This window comes from Acanthisitta chloris, unplaced genomic scaffold, assembly GCF_000695815.1.
Source record: "Acanthisitta chloris isolate BGI_N310 unplaced genomic scaffold, ASM69581v1 scaffold41551, whole genome shotgun sequence".
Classification (NCBI taxonomy): Eukaryota; Metazoa; Chordata; class Aves; order Passeriformes; family Acanthisittidae; genus Acanthisitta; species Acanthisitta chloris.
Window position 1 is genome coordinate 15,990 of NW_008657287.1, and position 23,680 is coordinate 39,669.

Genomic DNA, 23,680 nt, shown 5'->3' on the forward strand with positions numbered 1-23,680 from the left:
GAGTAGAACATCCTACTACATTATTGATTCAGTATATTGGAGTAAATTATCTGAACTCCTAAGTAACAACAACAGGCTACAAAGTCTGTTCTAATCAGATATTATTTGCTTAGACTTTTTAGGTCTAAAGGTCTGTAGTTCATGTCAGGTGACACATAAACAAACACAAGATCTCAGTCCTCTCAAAGAATTCACAGTTCAAAAATTACAAGATAGAAAATGAAAAATAACATGAGGGAGACAAAGCAAAAAAACCTCTGAGAAAGTACTCTTCATTTACAAGATAGAAAATGAAAAATAACACGAGGGAGACAAAGCAAAAAAAACCTCTGAGAAAGTACTCTTCATGGGGGTATATTTATTATGTACACAGTCAACTGTTCATCATCCTGTTTATAAAGAGTTCATGTTCTGGCTAAAGTACTTGTACTTTAATGTATTACATTGTAAAAAGACATTAAGTCATTTGTTTAAATATTTACTTAAACTTCAAACTTAGTAGTATGGACAAAACAGTACTGGACAGCACTGAAGTGCTATACATCAGTACTCCTTGTCACTGGCTTTTCTAGGCTTTTTTCCTGTTGCCATAAGACAGGAATCCAAAGCTGAGTGTAGGGAGGGCAGTGTTGGGGGTATAAGAATCAGAAATCAAGTATATGTTCTAACAAAACACAGTAAGAAAATACATAGTTTCAAAGAGCAAAAGTCATATTAACCAAATAAGAAAAACTACAGTTTAAGCTGAAACTAATATATCACTTCAGGTTAGCATGTGGGGGTTTCTGATTGGGTTTTTTTAACCCCTGCTAATTCCACATAACATAACATACTGCTCTGCAATATGTTAACCCAATATACAGAACTAACAAACACTGAAGACTTAATACCCACACTTCACAGCAATTAGCTAAGCAGAAAACAAGTACAGAAAGTAAAGGAAGTGGACTATTCATACCAATGGCAACTGCAGTTTCCTGTGAATCTCCAGTAATCATTTTTATTGCAACTCCTGATGTGATAAGTGTAGTAACAGCTTCTTTCACACCAGTCCGTGGAGGATCAATGATTCCCACAAGCCCCAAAAAAGTCAGCTGTCCTAACTCAGGACCAGAAGCCAAGGCCAGAACTTTTGGAAGACAAATAAAAAAAAAAAACTGTTAAGATTTAAAATGAACATTTACATCAGCATTTAATGCAATTTTTCAAACTAGTAAACTAGCATAAAGCAAAGGGCAGGAATCCCAACTTTGGGTTTTTTTAAACCTTGGTAGCAACGTCTGTTGAGTATTAGAACAGCCTATTTATGTATACACCTGTCTTCTGAAGAGTTTCTTACCGAACACTCATATTCCAAGCTTTAAAGATAACTTTCCTATTTGTTCTCAGATGAAAGTGTTTATACTATGTGGAAGGAGAACAGCATCTGTCTTTGTGATTTCCCTGTACATTTCTTTTATGCAAGAAGATGAAAGAGAGGAACAGTTAATGTATTTATTTTCTGCTTTGTTTTTCCTTCCTTTTAGAGAAGTGGATTTCATTAAGTACATGCCAAATATCTTATATCTTACAGTAGGATTCTTAATTCAAATATATTTAAATGACAGTCTCAAGGAAAAAGCAAGATCACTCTCTTCAAAACATCACCCTAGATTTCTTTGACAGACAGACAGAATGACTGTCCAGACAAAACAGCACAAAGAGATACCAGTCCTAGCATATCCTGTTGTATCTATAATTCTACACAGCTTGTTAACATAAAAGATGATTCTAATGGCATCTTCTGCAATCAGTTGTGCTAGCCTAACTCATGAAAGCAGCAGGAGCCAAAGCTCACACTAAAAAATAAACCAGCACAGACATCTATACTGAAGTATGGAAGCTATTCAGTAGCAATGTACAGTTACAGTCACATGCAATAGATGACAGGAACCAACAGTGCTTTCTCTCACCCTTTGCAGTTTAATCATGTTATTATACAGGCTGAAAAACTAAACAACCCAGTGGCACTTACTGAACTACAAAAAAATTCCTACTGTTTTTACTTGTTCTTGTTTGGTTTTTAAACAATAAGCAGTGACATTTTAAAAAAATGGTTATTTTGAGACACAAACAGCTTTACCTCTAAGTCCTGCAGAGCCCATAGATGCCTTCTCTTGCTGGTATTGCTCTCTCTGTTGCTGGACAAGAGGTAGGGTCTGTCCTTTACAGTTATATGATGTACAGTACCTGATGACTTGTTCGTAAGCACCTTTCATAAAGCAAATTTCAGGTTTGTCCTAAAAGGAAGAATTGTTATGTGCACACATTTGTATATATCAGTAGATATACACAAGTGCATACACACATGGGCATATCTGTGCTTTGTTAAGAGGCTTCAGGCCATAATGCAAATCAAAGTCACATTTCCAAACCTAAAAATCTGTTCTTTTGAGTATCTTTATACAGTGTATGTTCAAGAGTAACAATGTCAAAAGAGCCAAGCCAATAATCAATGTCATTTCAGTAGACATCATACACATTAGACACTGTGGGTCACAGTCTATAGACTTAAAAGGACAGAAATCAAGCCTGCACAGAACATTAGACCTGGAAAGACCTTTAGCTCATCATCAGATCAGTTGCATAGGCCATTAAACATCACCTGCATCATTGTACCAAGCCTAACAACTCTTCCAGATAGTCATCTAGCCTTGATATCAAGGGACTGAGAATCCAACACCTACCTCAAAACCTTAACTCCAATGGCGAATCAACTAATTCCTTCCCTTCCCCCCTTATCCATTAAGAACTGCTGCCTCAGCATAATTTCCTCAGTCAGTGATCACTCATCTGCTCTCCAGCTGAATTAAAAAGCTCTTTTTTTAATACATCTATTTTTTCCCTGTGAAGGTATTTATGCACAGTCGTCAAGTTACCTCAATCTTTCATTACAGGCTTAACTGATAGAATTCTAAGTTTTTAAACCCACTGTATTTTCTCAGCCTTCAAATAATTTATGTGCCCTTTAAATTTGTGACCAATTTTTTAACAATCTTATAAAACTGCTGATTCCAAAACACAGACACAGTAAATCCTTACATGGATTAAAATCTCATACCCATTCCTGTTCACCACTCTTTATACAGACAAGGATAATCAACCATATAATCCATAAAGATAAAAGGAGTCAAATGCTTTGTTTTCAAAGCAAAGATTTTACTGTGATACTTGAACACTGTCAAGAATCCTGACAGTGGTTTAGGTCAAAAGTACTAGGAAGTTTTCCATGAACCCAGGGTAAGGCCTGTTGTTGAGTATACTGTCTAGAAGGCTCCAGTTATCAGGCTGGTAGTGATTATGTCAATACTTCTAACCAAAACAGTTAGGGTGGTCTAAATTAAACATGAATGCAAATATGTATATTAAAGCACCAGAAGGTAGAAAAAGAGGCTGAAGTATTGTTTTGTATTGATTAACCAGGTCACTGCCGACATCAATAAAATTTGTCAACACTAAGGACGTGATGTCTGCATTAAAACCAGAAACCCTGTGCTTTCAAACCAAAGAAAATTTGAACATCTATTATTGAACATCAATGCATATTCCCGCTCTTAATTCATTATATAACTATGCAGCACTGAAACAGCAGAAGACTGGCAGAATTGCTTTAGATGTTTGAGGAGGGTGGAGAAGGAAGGAAAACCAACTAGGTATATATTCAAAGTCTCAGCTTTCAAAATACTTAAAATAATTTCCCAGTATACCTTTTATGGAAATAATTTCTTGTGATTCCTTATCTCTACTTCAGAGATTGAAGCTAAAGCTGTGTCTATTATCAAACCATATTTCCAGGACAGTGCACTACTGCCAGCCTACCATTAACTTCTCGTGGGAAAAATGAGGATATTAAACAAGGTAGATAACCTCTCTACAGAGCCAAGTGCACAAGGAAACAATGTCTGAAGTTTACCTGCTGCGTTCTATGAATGCACTTAACAGCCATCCATTTTTGTTCTGAGCTGAAAGGATATTCAGCCTTCCTTATGTAGTCTTCCTGGACTCCATCTAAACCCATCTGCATAAAACAGAAGTACCACCACAATGTCAGGACCTTTTCTTTTCAACAGTTATGCAATTTGTCTACTTGTTGAGATGCCTTAGTTAACAAACGTCACTTAGTTAAAAACCAGTTTCATCTCCAAAGTTGCTATTGCCTACACTTTTCCAATTTAGATAGACTTCAGACAAACTAGCACTGGAAGAACCTAAAAGCTTCTTTCAGAATGAGTCAGATCATTTAACCCTATTTACCATCTTCGATCCAAAGACAAGTCTTGCAATGGTTAGCAATGTAGCTCTTGGTTTGACAAAAAGTGTCTATCACTCTCATTCATTTTTTTCTAATATCTTCTATATAATTTCTCTGCTGGAAGTGCCTACAAAATTGTAACACAAGACTGTGGCAAAAGTCTGGAGAAGGAAAGTCTCTGGGTTTAAGTTTGAATGATCCAACCTGAAATGACACTCTTCTAGTGATCAGGACCACACAAGAATTTAAACTGAAACTAACCATGAAGACTCCAGACAAAATGCATTTTATTTTAAACACTATTCTCTCCCCAGCCCTGATGCAATTTGCTGCATTCCATGCTCTACCCTTAACCAGCTCCAAGAGAAAATGTCAGTTTAAGATAATTCAGAAGCTGCAGCCTGCTATAAACCATTCTTAGTACTTATAGAGCTTCACAGCTCCTTGACTACCTCCCTTTCCAGCAACAGGTCATTCACCATCACAGACAAAAAAGAAATGAAGTGCTAAATCAAGTGCTTGCTACATTTCTCAGTAGCTGTAATGAGTGTGTCACAGCATTACATAAAAAACCAACAACATCCCCCCGCCCAAAAGAAAAAAACCCAAACACTTAATCACAGTGTTCACAATTCAAACTAGCTGTGCTGTGTACCTAAAGGGCACTATAAATGCTGCAGTCACCAATACATCAGTTATGAACTTCTCACTGCTTCTGATGAGAACTGGGAAAGAGACAGCACAGTCAATATTCAACAGGTAAATTAGTTTGTGGCAGCTAAAAAGACACTATTAAGTGCACAAAGATGAAAATAGAGATTTTACTTCAGTCCTAAATATTTTTTCAGATCCTTCAGAATGCCCAAGATTTACAACAAAGAAACATGGGAGATGAGCAGTTGCAATACAAATCTACAAGACCCAGAGGAGAAGAAAATAAGAAAAACAAAACCACAACTTATTTCTACACACCTCCCACCTGACACAAACCCAAAAAGCACCATCAAGCACCCACCTTCATAGCAAGTGCAATTAAAGCCCCTTCTGTTGGTTTCCCCATTAATGTGTTGTTTCTAATCAAAGCATCATTGCACACACAACCGGCCTAAATGTTGAGGAAGGAAAGGAGAGAAAACAGAACACAAAGTAAATGCCATACAAAGCTCTTCTGTTACATCATCAATGAAAACTCACCTCTCTGAGCCAAGGTCTTACCTCAACAATTTTGCTAATGGATGGGTTGTTATAACCATGAATAACTTCACCATCAAGCATCACTTCTCCAAACCTGTTATAACCTACTCCAGTAACCTGCAAACAAACAGCCAAAGGCAGCATGCAATGTAATGTTCACCAGGTTAACAAACTGTTCTCAGCTTTTTCTATGAACTACAGAAAAATTTTAAAAGGCCACTCAATGACTGATTTTACTCAGTGTGCACAGATTCTTCTTACTCAGCTTCTAATGCAGCAAAACTCTGAGGGCAAGTGAGTTCAATGAAATGTATTAGAGACTAATTTTTTTAACAAGTACCAATTTTATTCCTTAGCATATATAAATGCAGTGTATATTGCTTCCTTAAAGCATTAGGCATGCTTGCTTTTTAATTCTTTCTTTTGCTTTCTAATTTTTTCCTCCTATTCATCTTTACCCTGGTTAATAATGCATAACCCCTGCAAGGGAATGGAAGCACAGAGCAGAGTCCTACTTTCATACAGTAAAGAAAAAATCAGTTGAACAGCCTCTCAGTTGAGACCTCAGGAAGATGTTAAGACCACTAAAATTGTATTTTTAGTGCATAAAACCCAGACATCCCACTAGGATCCTAAAAATGTGTTCATGTCTACAGCATTAACAGCTATTAGCTATATATTTCACAGCCATTTCAAGTTTTCCTTCCATTAGGAAAAAAAGAGCTGATTTGACCCAGATGCAATTGTGCTAGTAGTAAAGAAAAAGCAATCACAGTATTCCTATAGAATTCTAATAGAAAAATAATTATCAGGATATATAAGAAAATATATGTAAAATAATAGGAAACAATGCCAGTATTTATAGTTACAAAAAGATCCTCTATCAACTGTGCTGTGGAAACAAAACCCTGATCGAGGAGTTTGAGAACTTAATAACTTGTTTAAAACACTCCCATGAACCCACATCCAGTTCTGCATCTCACTGCTTTTCCATTCTTGCTGCTTTTGCTTTTTTTTGTGAATTTACATCGGTCTTTCCCTGCAACTCCCCAACATCAAAAACCACTCTTACCTCCAACTCCATCCATTATAAAAAAAGCAAGAATGACAGTACATATTCAGTATGAAGGGTTCACACAATAAACTGTCTTTTAGGCAAAAGCTGGATATCCCCATCTTAAATCTTTGTAACACGTAAATATTTTTTTTTCACTTGAAACAGCAAAATAGCCTCAACTTTCTGTACTGAAGAAAAACACAAGCTCTCAACTTGCCTTTGTACTGCATCTCAGCATCTGTCTCTTATTGTGACCTACAGCCATCAAGGAATTTATGAACTTAACATACTGTACAAAAATTTCTACTGTAACCAGATAAGGCTTGGGTAACACAGCTCAAGGTTGCAATACCAAATGAACTGAAGAACAGAAATAGCTGAAAGCTGAGGGGCAGAAGTTTGGTGCAACAAATTTATGCTTTCTTAACAGATGTTTTACCTGCAATACACTCAAGCATGTTTCAGCTCCTACACACAACAAAGTAAGAAGGCCAATTCAAGCCTAAGTGTCCCACTCCATACCTCAGCATGCTGCCCATCTGAAGTAAATACATGAGTAACAGTCATTTCATTCTTTGTCAGAGTTCCAGTTTTGTCTGAGCAAATTACGTTGCAACAACCTGAAATAACCAAGTAACATGTATTAGACAATGATTGTTTAGAACAATGTAACTAACAAAAACAAAAGCATTCAAGACAAGCAAATTTCTAGAAATACTGCAGTTGTCTTTGTGAAAAAAAAGAAGTGAGATTTAAGAAAAGAACAGACAATTTTCAACTATTAACGAACAACTGTATAAGGTTCTTCGCAAGTTCATCCAAATAATCAAAAAAACCCCTAAAATCCCAAATTCACAACTCATCCAAACATTCCATTTACCACCTCTCTTATTTTACTCCACTGTATCTGAAACTACATTACTGAAATCTCAGTTGTGATTCCTGGTGAGGGAGAAAACTAAGAGCCTGCTCTACAGCAGCCATTCTTTATCAAACAGTACAACATCCGCGTAACACTAGTCACAACACTCTTGTCATACAAGTAAAAAAAAAATCTGAAAATTTTACTAAGATTGAAAGGATTACAGAAATGCAAAATTCATATGTGCCTTTTGAACTCAGGAATGGATATTCTGAAAGAGTGGTGCAGTATCTTGAAATTTTTGGACATGACAGCAGGAGCTGCAAAAGCAAAAACCCTTGTAACACTAATGAAACTCTGCTAGAGGCATTGAAAAATTATTTCCAATCTTCAAATGCAAATTCAAAATAAGCCAGAATTACTTTAGTATTTCTATTTCTCTGACTGAAGCTGCATACACAATGTCTTTGAGCACTGATGTTTTTAATTGATTTTAAGTTTTAATATGAGCAGCATAACATCCTGAAGGTGCATTATGATTAAAAGGCTTTCTCTAATATTCAAATCTGGATTTGTTTTCAGCTGTCAATATCATTCCTAAATTTGCAGCAAAAATTTTTAGTTTAAAAAGCATTTTACAAGCCTTATTTATTAAGAATGCCTCAAAAGAAACAGGTATAAAGGCTTCATATACCCAGTCACTGGGTTTAGTATACTGCTAGCATGGCATGCTATTAAGTGACTGTTTATTTCAGTTTTAAAAAAACAATTGTCAAGAGGACCTACAGAAACATCTACCTGAACTCCTACTGTGCAATGCACATTCAAACAGAAACGTCACCATACTGCTAGCAGAATAAGAATACCTGCTTTGTTTTAATCATTAGTCATCAATATTTCTGTTGATTTCCTAACATTTGCATCCAAGTACTATCTCTGAGTTAGCCTAGTCATACCTAGAGTTTCAACGATTGGCAGTTTTTTTACAATTGCCCGTTTCTTCACCATTCTCATCACACCAAGGGCCAGTGTCACTGTTACCACAATTGGGAGTCCTTCAGGGATTGCAGCTACAGCCAAACTGTAATGAAAGTAAATGTACAAATCTGTTTTTGGAATGTCATAGAAGAATACATAGTAATGATGCATTTACAGATCAAAACATTGTTCCTGCAGCTGCCTGGTCACTGAGGTTAAAAGTGAAAGGAAGCAGCTGTCACATGATTCTAGTTGTATACCATTCATTATAAGATACCCACTGAAGACAGTAACAAATAAAATAACTTGAATCATTTCTACTCATTATTTATGCAAAAGTATGAAGAAATGTTGGAGAGAAGAAGGAATCAATTGTTCATCTGTTTTGCCTACTTTAAACACTAATTAGGGCTGTGCAAAGCAGCCCAGATTGTGAAGAATGAATATAGTCAACACTAAACAGAACTGGGAAATGCCACCACTTCAAGCTACCACTGATGCACAGCTGCTACTGCCAGATCATGATGTGGCTGCAAGCTAAATGCAGGAATGGCACAGAAGGTCATTTAAAAACCAAACAAATGAAAAACTCGATGACAGTGCGAACAAGATCATAATAACTTATTAGGCAATGCTCAAAGAAGCAGATCCTGGTGGGGCTTTTTTCCTCTCCACAAAAGGGTAAATCTCCAGGGTCTGATCCTCTCATGTAAAGAAACACTTTGGCCTTACACACTGTCCATATAATTAGTAACTCTGTGACTTCCCTAAGAGTAAAGAGTTAGACCATGTAAATCCAGCGTTGCTATAAGCAAACATTCAGGGATTAAGTTTGCATAATATGCTAGAAAATGAACTACATTACAAGAAGCTTGCAGTAACTCAGCTCTGTCAGATGCTGCTTACAGTTATTTTATTTATTCAGTGAAAAAAATTTAAACTGTACAACTCTACCAACTGTTTGCAGGTGTTCCACAAGACACTCAGAAATCACCACACAAATGCACAGTTTGGACAGGAACATACTGCATCACTAAAAATAAGTATGAATTTGCTTTTCCATTTTTATTTTGAATTACTTACGTGAATTTAAGAGCAGAGTGTGTGCAAGCATATTATAAAATAGATCACCAGCTTTCAGACACTTGCTGTAAATACATGATCTACATTATTTAAAAACAAAAATCTTACCTCACACCAATTGTGAACATATCAAGGATATGCTTTCCTTGCAACCAGCCAACTAGCATAATAACTCCTAGAAAGAAAACAGTTGTTGGGATAAATATAAAACCAACATGCACTGTAGCCTCATGGGCACAAGAAAAAGAACTCAAATAGCCAAAACCAAGCTTATCATTGTGCTACCTATAAAAACTATTATTTCTTTCACTGTCAAGGCCCCATTAGTATGGCAAAGGTGAATAAAGTACCTGTGAGTCAAGTTGCCCAATCATACCAACAGTGAGGTACTCACTTATGCACACCTTGAATCAGAATACAAAGCACATTGCAATTTAAAGGGAAGCATTTCAGAGGACAAAAAGTAAGAAGAATATATTTGCAGGAAACAGTAAGTAAACACCCTTATGGTTAGAGTTATGTCACATTAGTAATCTTCAGATGACTAGTGACATGAACTCAAAGTGACCAACAAAATCAGGAGCCAAAATATTTTTTTTAAGAGATCAAGCCTTCTAATTCCCAAGCCTGCACATTAGTTTCTATTAGATAATAATTTGCAACTATTTTACATAAATTATCTTACCTATTATACCAAAGGAATACAAGGAAAGCTGTTTTCCCAAGAGATCCATGCTCTTCTGCAGAGGTGTCTTTGGAGCCTTGATGAATGGCAAAGATGCAGCAGTTAACAAACACAAGTTAAAAAGCATGAACTGTATCACACATTACTTCACAGATTTCAAGACGCTGCCAGTGAATAAGATGCAGTTATACCCAATATTTCCACACATTTACTTGGGGAAAACAGACTATTCTTTCACAGAATTCAACGAGATTCAAAAACACTTCAATGAAATGAACAATTTACTAGAAATTTTCTCTGTGAGCTTTATATCTGCAACAAACCTAAAATAAAAGGTCTTATCAAATATTTCACTGAAAAAAAACCAAAACAATATACTAACTAAGGGCCACTGTGCTTCTTCCAAGACCAAAAAGCTTCTCATAGCAAGAATAAAAATTATTTTCAAAACAGAAGCATTACAGCCCTGGAAGGCCAATTATCTCTCAAAAGGACTTTTTTAATCATTTGCAAAAATTCAATTTAGCCAGACAGAAAAGCTATGTAAATATTTAGACAGGTTCAGAATATTATTACCACAGTTAACATCTTTAAGTCAGCTATGGATATTTTGTTTCACTGAATCCAATTACTACTTTCATGTTCAAGAGCTAAAATTTGTTTCACTAGAGGAAAGAAAAATATTAAAAGCAATGTAATTATGTTTAACTAAGTTCCTATGGAAAAAATTCATAGTTTTAATGAATGACATATACACTTACAAACTACATCTTTGCTTCTAAACATTTACTCTTACCTCTTCTGCTTGCATCATTTTGAAAACCTCACCAAATTCAGAGTTTTCTCCCGTTCCAATAACTATCCCCTAAAAAAACCAAAAACCAAACAAACACAAAAATAAAGCCAATTCAAATCTTGAGTTTAATTTTAATGTTAGTACTTGTTCTTGACAGCTTTGATTCAAATAGCAGGCAAATGCCATTTAGCCTTCTACAACTGTTAACTTTGTTTATAAAATTAGTTCTTGTCACAAGTCAGGAAATTTTCCGAAAAACTTTTTTGTCTCTGTGAAACAAATTGCTATTCTGTGCACTGCTGAAGACCTTACTAACTACCAGTAACAAAACTCAAACAGGGTAACACCTAACACTGGCCACAAATGTGGTTTTAGTTAAGAAATTTTTCAGACATGCAAATGTAGTTCTAGAAGCAAAACACCACACCCTAGACAGAAAAGGTTCACATCATCCGCTCCCTATAAATTTGAGCTCTCCTGGCCCTAGCTTTCTTATTAAAACAGCTCTGCAGAGTATCCCATTAATGAATGAGAGATGAACTTTAAAAATCAGAACTGCCTTCAGATAGTTGAAACATGGAAAAAAATCTTCTCTATCAATATGATCTTACCTTTGCTTTTCCACATCTGACCAAAGTCCCCATGAAAGCAATATTGCTCCTAGAAGTAAGGTCTCCATTGGTTGCTGCTGGCTGAGGAGCTGTAGATTTAGAGCAAGGAGCTGTCTCACCTGTGAGACTGGATTCATCAATAGAAAGGTCCACAGCCTTTGAAAACGAAATAGGTAAAAAGCATGACTATGTTTTATAAGTAGCTGGATGTATAAACATAAGTTACACAATTCTGACCATTAAAAATATACCAATTTTTTGATATGGTAATGAGGTGTAAGCTTACCATTGATATGGTAAGGAGCAGTAATATCAACCATATCTTAAGGATCAACAAAGCAACCAGCAGTCCTAAAAAGCTCACACTTAGAATAGTCCAATATGGAAGATAAAGATGCCAACTTTGCTGTTCAGGTTCAACCATGAGCTGCAAAACATCTATCACCACTACCAAAAGGAATTGTGTTTAAAGCCTACACTGTTATAGGTATGCTAGTTCTTGATGAGGTAGTCTGGCTTTAGAGAAGATGGTCATAAAACTTGATGGACCATTCATTAACATACAGAAAACTTAGGCCAGAAAAGGTCTTCAAATACATTTTGAAAAACAAGATTGTCCTTGCAAAATTAGATCAGTAAAGAAAAAACTTCTCACATATACAAATGACTCCACAAAGTAAATAGTACCTAGTTACCACTTCTGCTATTTTCTAGGATGGCATCAATCAGAATATGCAGAAGAACTCTAGGTTTTTTCTCTGAAAATATTATCGCCATATATTTGGGGTTTATTTTACAACCCACCACTTGTAGCAGTGCCCAGTAGACACAAAATGAAAATAAGATGACAAGTTCTTATTTTCAAATAATTTGCAAGAGTAAAGGATGGCAAACATTTTCATCTGGTATAGGGCTGCAGACAGCTGGGAAACTTCTAATTCCACTTCTGCTTTCCTCTGTAGGAGGTCCAAGCATTTTGCTATCATAGCATGTTATCAGATATGAGCAAGAAAGTAGGTGCTGCTGCAACAGCAGATTAGTAACAATGCAGAGACTATACAATTGCTGAGGGAAGCAGAAAGTGTTTGCAGCCACAGAAAACCAAACCCACTCAAGCACTCACTATACTACAGGGACTAACTACACACACCAGACTAATTTCTCAGGAGTGCCACAAATGTGTGTCAGAACCTAGCTTGTTTAGACTTGTTGATCAAATTAACATTGTAACTAAGCACCAGCTCTGGATAAACTGGATTTATAGATCTTCATATCTAGAAACTACTTTACCCTGACAGACATCCCAGACACTGGGCAATCTGATAGAAAAGCAACATGACATTACTCAACCAAAATCATCAAAATAAGCAAGATGAATATATAAATTCATATATACACACACATTCCACTTCATTTTTAGAGAATCTACTTAGTACTGTTCTAGTGCCATTGCTTCAACTCAAGCATGTCCACCAGTGCTAATAACACAAGTTAAGCATTTAGTAAACTAGGAGATATAACAACACACACTGATGAAAAAGTGTGAGAGAGAAAAGATTACACCAACACAATTTCACAATTTTTTTTAATATTCTGTTATAGGAGAACACTGGAACTATACCCTAAAATTTAAAGTAAATAAAGACCGAAAACCACCTGCTACCAGATGCCAAAATATCTTGGCATTCAGAATGAAGACAATGTTTTTACATGTTTGCATTGAGGAAAAGAAAAATACAATTTTCAAGAATACATTGCTACATGGAATTGAAAAATTCTTTCCTCTCAAGACCTACAGTAAGAAACTACATACATTGTTAAGAATGCACAATTATATTTGGAAAGTAATTGCTTCAACTCTTCTGCCAAGATAGCAGTGAACTCCAAACAAGAACACTTGCTGCACTTCAGCATTCAGCAACTACCTTTCCTTCTTGGTAGGACAGAAGGGAAGGTAAGTTATTAAATGTTAAATCCATATTAGATATATACCTCAAATAACCGTAGATCAGCTGGGACTCTGTCTCCAACTGACAGGCAGACTGTATCTCCTGGGACTAAATCTCTTGCAAGTGTATGTTCCACCCGACCTTCTCGTACACTGTAGGTAAAAACAAAGAGCAGTAAGAATGTCTTCTCTTGGCCTTCTGCCTGAGAAAAGCATTCACACCACTGACTACCCACTGCAATACTACTGGTTCCAGAAAAATATTTCTAATTTGTTGCTTTTTTCTTAGGGTTTGCACATCATTAACATCATTTGAAGGGTTCAGACAGGCAACAGAATGGAATGCTCTTTTTGGCTCATAGAATAAATCTTTAAAGTGAGCAAAAGCAACGTGTGTTCTGTGTCAGCATAAGAACCTGATACAAACAAAATAAGTTCAGACAAATCTCTTCCATTTACTCATTGTGAATTAACTTAGTATGGTCTCATGTAGGACTGAAAGGACAAAATTACATACCAATGGCATTCTGGAGGCACAAGTTTACTAAGCTCTTCAAGAGATTTCTCTGATCTGTACTCCTGCAGAGACATTTTTCAAAAAATAAAGCAGATAATATTTTAAAAACAGGGGAAAGTTACACAAGATACATCTACTGAAATTTATTTTATTAGCAGAGCTGTATTAAGTAATATTCCAAACAATCAGATCAGAGATGGCATTCAACAGTTCTGTATTAGATACTTTAAGAAGCAAACATAGTCCAGATACTGAAAAAATGTACAGATTTGCCACCATGCATTTCTTCTGAAAGAACAGCAGAGGTCCTTTGCTTTTTTCCTTCAGTATCTTCAGGTCTTTAATACTTTCAGTAACGCTTCAAAACTCAGGGATCAGATACACTATTGAATTCTACAGTTTAACAAGTTAGCAGCAGACACGGCATGTTCATAGCCCCTGCAGAACTAGGGTAACACAACTCATTTCTAACTCAATAAACAGGTTACAGGATTAATGTAATCAAAGATACAAGGCACAAACACAAGGCAATTTTGGTTTGGACACACCCTGACTAAAGCTGTGTATTTACAGAACAAAGCCAGCTTTTATATGACTTGGGAAACTACTTAAAAGACAATTTTTTCCATTTCTGAAAAAAACTGCAGTAACAGCTACATTTTCAAAGTCTTTTATATGAAGCTAAATATGTGAGTTCTTCTATACTGATTATTTCAAGTTCTTCTTTACCAGTACTCTTATGGCTGAGATATGGACAAATCATGCACTTTAGAAAAGGGAACAGATTTGGATGAAGGCTCATTACTCAACCATTCACAGCACAGTGCACCGAAACAACTATTCCAGTCTTATTAATAAAAGAGTTTACATAAAAGCAATCATCTTATTTGGACAACAGCTGTCTTACCTGAACGAAGGCAACTGTAACAACAATGAGTATTGCCTGCAAGAAAACAAAAGCAGGTGACACATAAGAATTTCAAATGGCCATGAAAGTAAACAATCCTGTTTGCTTTTGCTCAGTCATAGTCATAATACTACATATTAACAATACGATTTGGAAACAAACTGTCTTGTGCTCAAAACTACTCTGTATCCCTCGGGTCTGTTACAGAATCAATGCCATTATCTATTTACACCCGTTTCTGTTATGTCCAAGAACTCAACAACCCAATTTTACTGAAAATAAGATTAATAACTAGATATGAAACTAGAAACTGCTTCCTGTTTCTTAACAGTAAGCAAGAGAAAGTGGTGGAGAGAGATCCATGACACCAATAGAAAGACTGAATGAAAAGAACAAAGGTTAGGAGTGAGGGTTAACTGCTGGGGGCATCACAGGTGTGGTTTCATTCAAATAACTAGGTAACAGAAAGATAACGAATCAACTGAAGACCAAAGATAAGGTTGCAAGCTGAAGAACCTGTCTGAAGCCATAAAGTATCCTACCAAGGAAAACAAAGAGTGAGACAGGACAGGACATTACCGAAACAGCCAAGATGCAAGAGATACGAAACAAAAAAGCTAAAAAACTAGCTCATTGGGAAGAAGTCAAGATAAGTACTAAGGCCTCAACAGCATGCCTTGACAGTCCCCGATAACACACAAGATTCTGGTCACAACACTCCAACATAAACATCATGGGGCTTTCTAAGCATGTGATGTGAAAGTGAATGAATGAATGAAACCTATTACAGGAAATAACAAAGATCAGTTTGTGGTAAAGTAAGTCTCTTCTTCCCCTTTGATACACTCTCAAACTGAGTTTTCTTACACTAACTGAATTTGTTAGCCAAATTGAGTTGTTGTACTGATTTCTTACAGAACCATAACACAACATCCATTAATTAAATCTTTAAGTACACACAGCAATGGCTAAAAAAACCAAGATATTACCATTTTGCAAGCAAGAAAGTCTCTCAAACTCTTAACTAAATCCACATAAATCCAGTAAATCTGCCTTATTTGTGATACTAACATTAGCCTCACTGACTGAATATAACGAAATAGCTATATATATATTCTACCTTTCCGTGGAATATTTCTACCACAGCTACACACATTTCTTTTGGAAAAACATCTACAGATCATGCTACCTGACACAGCTCTGCATTCCTAGCCTCACATCAGTCTCTCACCTCACATCTGTGTAATGGCTTGCATCAAGAAGCCAATATCCTTCAAATGCAAAGAAGTATGTAATTATTTTAGTTTTCTTTTAATCTTAATCAGTTCCCTGTCCAGATCAAAAAGTTTTACAATACCTTTGTACCAACAGAGCTAAAAGGATGGCAAAAGCAGCTCAAGACAGCATTGCCACCAAAAGTAATGTATGTCATTGATCTTCAGCAGCAAATTAGTTTTGTTGCTAAGGCTCTGAGCACAAATATACAGTCACAGAAAAATTGGACTATCAGCTGAAAATGAAGTAAACCAAATATTCACTCGGTGATATATTTGAGTGGGCATAGTAATAACAAGACTAAATGGTAGAGGTTAGTCAGAAGTTAGACGAAAACCACAACTGGTAACTTTTAACTCAATCACACTTTTTCTCCATATTTTAAGACACTTGTACCAATGTTCTCAAGGCTCTTATAAGATGCCTTCTCAGACTGTAACAAATGCAGAAATTACTACTCCCTTATGCTAACTGCATTGTTGTTTTCCCATTGCCTTGCTTAAGAAGATTAAGAAATAGACTTAAGGGCACTAACCAAGGGAAGAAACATGACATAATTCAACTTTCAGTCACGATAAATAAATACACTTCATGATACAGTAATTTACCTAAAGCCAACTTAGGAACACAACAGACTATTCCAAATTAACACTATACTTGAAGTCAAAATTGCAAGTTCTTTTCTTTAAGAAGCCACACAGTTTCTCTTCCAAATACAACTATTCTTTCTAAAACAATTAGAGGGGTTAGGAGCAGACCTCCAGTCACCCTGAGTTACATACAAAAGTAACACTCAACACAGGAAGTGAAGAGGTCAGACAAGACCACAAAAGCCCAGCTACAACTTGCCTCTAGTCATACAGAAATCACGATTTTTAGTTATCATCTATCACCCCAAAAAGGGCAAAGGGATTACAATTTTCTTCTCTGTCAATTGCAATGGCAAATGTTCATGAGTATTATATTTGGCTCACTATCTTAGCACCCTATTTAACTCAAACTTCTACAAAAAATTTATTATTTCAGCTTCTTTATTCTGCTATTTCCAGAGAGTTCAGGTTACATTTCCTTTTCATGTTTTAAAAGACTACATCTTTCCAGTAAATTCACAAAAGGCTTATGTTAGTTTCAATTTTAAATTCAAACGCAATTTAAGATTAAAAGTACATAGAATATGCCAAAAATTGCTCCTCTGAACAAATGCCTAAAGACAGGCATTTTAACCAATAGAAGAGAAAAGATGCAAGAAGCAGCCAGAAAATTATTCACTGATGTATTTTAATATGTATTGCTGCTATCAATCAAGGGGAAAAAACAAACAAATCCAGTCACAAACTAAACAGATGCAATGACAGCATACAAATCAAACTGACTAACTGCAATCAAGTGATCCCACCCCAAACTGGCGTTCATGTGAACTTGCAAGCACATGTGGTCACACATTCTGAAGTACTCCCAAGGAAGACAGAAATTTAGCTCCTTACCACGGTGATACTGACAGCATCATCGAATTGATGCATTACAACACTGATGACTGCAGATGCCAGGAGAAGCATAATAAGGGGGTTTTTAAACTGAAATGAAACAGAACAGTGATTCAGTCACACTCTTGACAGAAAGGCCATTTTATCTACCCCTCAAAGCACATCTGATCTATTTTTGAAACATATTATTCCACAATTAAAATATTTATAACCCACCAGTGCAAAGAAAATCTAACTCTGTACAGTTCAGATGCTTACTTGATGGGTTTTCTTTTAAATATCAAAGACTCTGAATAGACTGTATTCAATATGCAACAGGAAATAAATGTTCCTTACATGTCTTGATTCACATTTTAAATATTAAAAAAGAAAATCTCCTATAACTGTTTATACTATACTTAAACACACAAAAAGAAACCTGAAATACATTCAAAATGCCTTTGATGTAAGAGACTGATCCTGTTCCCAGCAACTCATCACTACTAAGGCAGCAATCTATTTCTTAACTTTTAAAGCACGATTTCTTGTTCTACAAGTTTTCCTTTCAGATCATATAATTTCCTCCAATTTTTAAGGCTAAAATAATAAAGGATCTTGCTTCTATGACAGCTGGTTGCTAACACTATGATTTTTTTGGATAAATGCTACAAAAAAGAACATTCCAACAATTCAAGTGAAGAACATTCTAAAAGTACATCTCATAAGCACACTCGAAACAAATTTGTGTCCTAATAAATCTCACCTAAAACAGACTTGGATAATATGCCTTAGAAGTGTTCTGATGCATCTGACTAATTTGACCCAATACATGGAAAAACCTAGTAGTACAGTGAGTATGGGATGATGTTCCCACTGCTACCATCAGCAGAGCACTGAAGATTTTTTTTAGTCACTCCCAAGTAACACAGAGTCCACCATTTATTACTTCAGGGTTGCACTGCTGCTCAGTCAAGGTGCAAGAAGAATTGACCACAACATTTAACATTACAAACCCACAGGAAAAAATCTTCTGTGTAAACATCTTGTGTAGCTGGGGGTTGGGAGGGGTAGGCAGGAGAAAGCAGTGGTGCTTTGAGAGATATATGTATTTATCAGATACAGATAAATGTATCTGAGACAACACACTGATAGGAAAAATTCACACTTGACTCTTGCCAGTTCTGCTTAACACCAGAATCAAGGCTGGTCCTGCCTCCACCCTCAGTTCAAAGGCATTGGTTTTACTTTTTAAAATTTGCTTTCTCTATCAAGTAATTCGTAGTTCATGTTCCATTTAATTGTTTACCAACAGTCATAAGCACTTTTGTCTAACCTCAGTACAACTCAGGTCTATGACTACAGGGAACTATTCTGCTCCTCCAGCCCTCAGGCTAGTTTGAATGGCACCTTTGGCTCACCATGAACATACGTTCAAGAACAAATCATTTAATCAAAACATTAGCATATAACTAAATAAAATCTTTTTCAGTAAGTATATTAGATCTAAATTATACAAGTTGCAATTTCCTATTCTACTAGACCTTTCCCACTTATCAAAATATGTTCATGTGCACAAAAGCTAAATAAAGTGAAATGAAAGAGCAAAATTGCTGAAAAGTATTAAAACCAAAAGGCAGAAAGGACAAAAATCTTCACCTGGGAAATATATTTCTTCCACAGTGGTTCATCTTCACTAATATCAAATTCATTCCATCCATGGAATGCCCGTCTATGACAAACTTCACAGTTTTTTAAGCCATTCTGAAGATTAGCCTATTAAAATATGCAAAGAATAACACAATCAGCAATTACACTGAAAAAACAGACTTCAAAATAAATTCCAACACCAAAATATATAGCCTTAGATTATAGAAATTTGGGCAGCATCAGAAAGACGAGCCTGGTACTAATGTTTGTATAACAATAAAAGCTAACTAACTACTATTTTAAAACTCCATTTGGCAGTATTTAAGAAATTCAAGCAAAAATTCACAGAACTACAGAAGCAGATGTTATTTCACGTCTCTAAATGACTGCTGATCTTCCCTGCAAAAAACTCTACAACAAACCAAACTGTAGGCATACTTCAGACTCTTGAGGATTATGTCAGGAGTTCAGTTACTCAGCCAAATGACAGCAATAGCTTCAAAGTCTTGAGCTGTCAGTGACCAACATTCATCATGGTGTACTCCCTCAAGCAGCCAAGCACACAGAAGATGAAAAAAAGACCATCTATCATGAAAATTAACCCAGATTCAGTGGTTCATAAATCTGTCAGTGGGTACCTTTCTCAATCCTGTTTCTCTGCTTAAAACGGAGAGTACCAAAATAAATTCAGGGCATTAAGAATTCCATAGAGAAATGGAAGAAATGCAATAAAATAAAAATAACATTAAAAAAACCCAAACCACCACACAAAAAAAAACCCCGAAGAAATGAACAAAAAACCCCACAGGGCTGAATTCTAAAGAAAGATTGACTTTAGGATTTTTATTAACAAACAGCAATCTTCAAGGTATACAGAAATCAAAACATTTTCACTTGGATCTCATTCCCCTTCTAAATGCTTCATTTTTCTGAAAATGTTACGAGATTAGAGCATTTCAAGTAACAATTTAAAAATCAACATGCTTTTAAAAGCAGACAATAGCTAATATCAAACTGCATGATAATGCATCAACTTTCAATTACAAGATCTGTCCTTAAGAAATATCAAACTTATTGTTTGGCAACATCAGCACATTCTTAAGAGATGTAAAAATTACTTACTTGCAGAATACTTGCTACTTCATCAACTGGCAATTCACTTGCTTTTTTTGAAGACAGTACAGGAATCATTGTCTCATTGTCACCATCAGGGATTTTTTCAAGACGTGCAACCTAGAAACAAAACCAAAGTCTGAAGGGAAGGAGAGCACTAACATTTCACTTCAAACAATGTACACCAGAGCAATTCAGTACAATGCCATTAGAAGGTAGCACTTAAAAAATCATCTGCAATTCAGCTTATTTTCATGCAGTTACCACCTGCAACAATACAAGAAAACACTGGGCATGCAACTGAGAAGACTAATTTCTGTAACATGCTCAGTGATGACAGATTCTAACAGTTAAATGTATTCATAATCCTTTAGCTCATTATCATCAATATCTGATTAGAAAGTAATTGCTGCAGACAAATTTTACTCCCTGCTCCTGTTTTCTACTCATGAATGAAGGTGGTCTAAGCAGGCCTATTTAAATTTTCTCATACACAAGGAAAGGAGAAACAGCCTAAAGAAAACCTCAAACAAGAGCACAGACGCAAATGAAGTCATAAAACTTACCTACAGTACAACAGCTTCAAGTAATGCTATAAAAAGTAATGCTTTCCTGAAATTTTAGGAATTTCAAATGTTGCCAACTGCAGAACAGTCCAATAAGAACACTGATCGCACTCATCAGCTCATTGATCGTTCGGCCCCGCTTTGCTATCAAATTAAAATTCAGAGTTTCTGATTTTTGCTTATCTAAAGAGAAGCTCGAGTGATGCTCTTTCTTCCTGCTCACTATCTTACTGTACCCACAATTCATAACTTGTCCACCATGCCATCCACACCACCCACCTCCATTAACTGGGAGACACGTAGCATGCAAACATGCAGACCACAGACATGGGGTTTGCATTATACTTCCACAGAATCTGAGTAGGTGAATTTATGCTTTAGGATATAACTACTGCATTGTACAAGTCTCCTCTATGGATACATAAACTTAAAATATAAATACTTCAAAATGGTAATACAGATTCCCACATTTTATGCCTTAAGAAAGGTATGACAACCTTCATTTTCCATGAGGCAAACTTTTGGCCATGCATTCAAATATGACAGCTGATTTTCTCTGCATCTACCTAACACCAGTTTAGGGCTGAAAACCATTAAGCCTAAGTGCTGCTCCAAAACAAACCCACAAACACATGACTTTGACCAAGATGACTCCACATTCTCAACAAAATGGCTGAGCTACCAAGCTTTCCCAAGAAGAGCAGGCAGAAATGAACTGGCACCTATTACAAACTTTAGTGCTGAAAAACGTCTTTTTTCCCCCCATACCAACTGGTATCGCTGCTAAACACAAATAACAATTCCAAAAAAAGATAGAGAACTGATCATTTCCCTAGTATTACCAATCAGGACTTCAGGAAGTCTAATAACATGCTTCTTAAGGACATTTTAAGAATGTATATATCCTTAAATAGAAATGTTAAGGTATTTTCCAAATAAATCTCCATTACCACAGAACTGCTGTGCTACAACAAAGCTTATTTTTGACAACCTTTTTGTGGCAGACTCAAAAGGCCATTCATTTTGAATGTGTTTCATTCATATTATCTCCCACTTTTATGAACAAAACTGTACTGTCTGCAGCAAAAAAATCTGCAGAGAAAATCTGGTATAGGATCAGAAAGATAAAGGCTCAGAAGGTTTCTTTATAGTCAGCTCCTTTCACCAGAACAGAATTACATATTGTAAGACAATTTCTTAAAAACCTCTACAATCTATGTAGATTGTACTACACTTGTAGTTCAGAAAAAGAAGTTTCAAGTATCCAACAGTTTGCCACAAAGTAAATTCAACTGCTTAGCCAATGAGAAACTGATCACTGTTCCCTTCATAAAATGCAAATTGGGTTACACCAACAGATTTAGGTCCAAAAAATAGCTGTGCTTCCTATCTGCTGGAACACAGTAACTATATTCAAGCAAATGATTTTGCCTTTACTATGCAATACTTGCACAAAACAAGAGAAAAAAATTACTTATTCAATACTGTTGGCAAGTGCTCTACATCGTTTGCACCAGATCTGCACACTAGAGATCTGGGCTTCTGCAACACCTTTTAAGCTATCCACCAGGAGCTATTCCCAAAACCACAGTGCTCTGCATTAAGGAGACAACCCACATATAGCAAGATGTCTTCCCATCCTATGCTGCAATTAATTTTCAAGCATTCATCAGCTGATACCTTAAAATAGTTCAGTACTTCATTGCAGGCCAAGTTTTCATATGGATAAAGAAAATGTGGGCTACAAAGTGATACTGGCCTATGACAGTTAACAGACAGGCAGTGTGTACATGACCACTGAAGCTTCTGGAGCTATGACTACAGATTCCCATTCCCTACTTACAGCTAACTCTAGCTGCAGGATGCTAACTAACAAAAATAAATAGCTGCCTCAGGAAGGGCTTTTCTTGGACCACTTCCAATGTACACACCATCATTTCTAGGCCAAGAAATATGCATCAATCATATGACCACAGAACTGTGACCGAAGTATGTTTATTGAAATTAATACAAATTGGGCTGGAAGGCTTATACTACCAGAAATTCAGAGTTTTCTCCTGTTTTCTCTGAAGAAAAAATCTAGCTAACAGTGACGTGCTACTGTTTCATCTTCCTCATAGGCTATAAGAGTCTGCTTAACCTCTTTCTACCATGACCAATACCAACAACTTACCTCTACCATTGTGTTTCTCAGCTTAGCAGGAAGAGTCCATTATCAATCAAGAAAGGCTCACTGGCATCTGAGATACTTTTACAATTATTTTTAAAGGGAAATTTTTCCTCTTCTTGCTCAGAGAATGCAAGTGGCAGAACCTACATTCACCAAGCACAGTCCAAAAATTTAGAACACTCTCACAGCTAAACCTATTTTTAGACAAACTGGTGACCAAAACACTTTGGTTAATTAGCTAATATAAAGTCCTCTAAGTGTTACATAAAGCTACTCAACTGACCTACAAGTGTGAAATAGAAAGATAGTAGAGAAACAAAACTATAGAGAACAGTAAAAGTGGAAAAACCCAGATGTTTATAAAACAATTAAATTTGAGATACTGAAAGAAATTCTGATTCTTGCTTTGAGAAGCTCCTTCAGAAACCCAAGGGAGAGGAATGCCTCTGGGTTTAAGCACTCTCGGAAAGAATTGTTTATCATACCACACAAGAAGCCTCACGGGCAAACTGCAGGT

At 36.1% G+C, this 23,680-nt stretch overlaps 1 protein-coding gene across 3 annotated transcripts in view; it reads right to left on the reverse strand.

Annotated features, from left to right (window-relative positions):
* ATP2C1 (ATPase, Ca++ transporting, type 2C, member 1) overlaps window positions 1-23,680 on the reverse strand; it is a 43,937-nt gene that overhangs the window by 9,560 nt on the left and 10,697 nt on the right. For 2 of the 3 annotated variants that reach the window (XM_009084645.1, XM_009084646.1), the window contains exons 2-18: window positions 20,437-20,547; window positions 19,324-19,440; window positions 17,689-17,778; window positions 14,930-14,965; window positions 14,023-14,084; window positions 13,550-13,658; window positions 11,558-11,713; window positions 10,947-11,015; window positions 10,151-10,226; window positions 9,574-9,640; window positions 8,361-8,485; window positions 7,065-7,162; window positions 5,507-5,602; window positions 5,307-5,396; window positions 3,953-4,057; window positions 2,123-2,279; window positions 959-1,129 (exon numbers count right to left, since the gene is read on the reverse strand). In XM_009084645.1, coding sequence (XP_009082893.1) covers window positions 959-1,129; window positions 2,123-2,279; window positions 3,953-4,057; window positions 5,307-5,396; window positions 5,507-5,602; window positions 7,065-7,162; window positions 8,361-8,485; window positions 9,574-9,640; window positions 10,151-10,226; window positions 10,947-11,015; window positions 11,558-11,713; window positions 13,550-13,658; window positions 14,023-14,084; window positions 14,930-14,965; window positions 17,689-17,778; window positions 19,324-19,440; window positions 20,437-20,547 — 1,735 coding nt within the window. Of the gene's footprint in view, window positions 1-958; window positions 1,130-2,122; window positions 2,280-3,952; window positions 4,058-5,306; window positions 5,397-5,506; window positions 5,603-7,064; window positions 7,163-8,360; window positions 8,486-9,573; window positions 9,641-10,150; window positions 10,227-10,946; window positions 11,016-11,557; window positions 11,714-13,549; window positions 13,659-14,022; window positions 14,085-14,929; window positions 14,966-17,688; window positions 17,779-19,323; window positions 19,441-20,436; window positions 20,548-23,680 lie in introns of those variants that run through there. The other variant, XM_009084647.1, reaches the window with a different exon arrangement.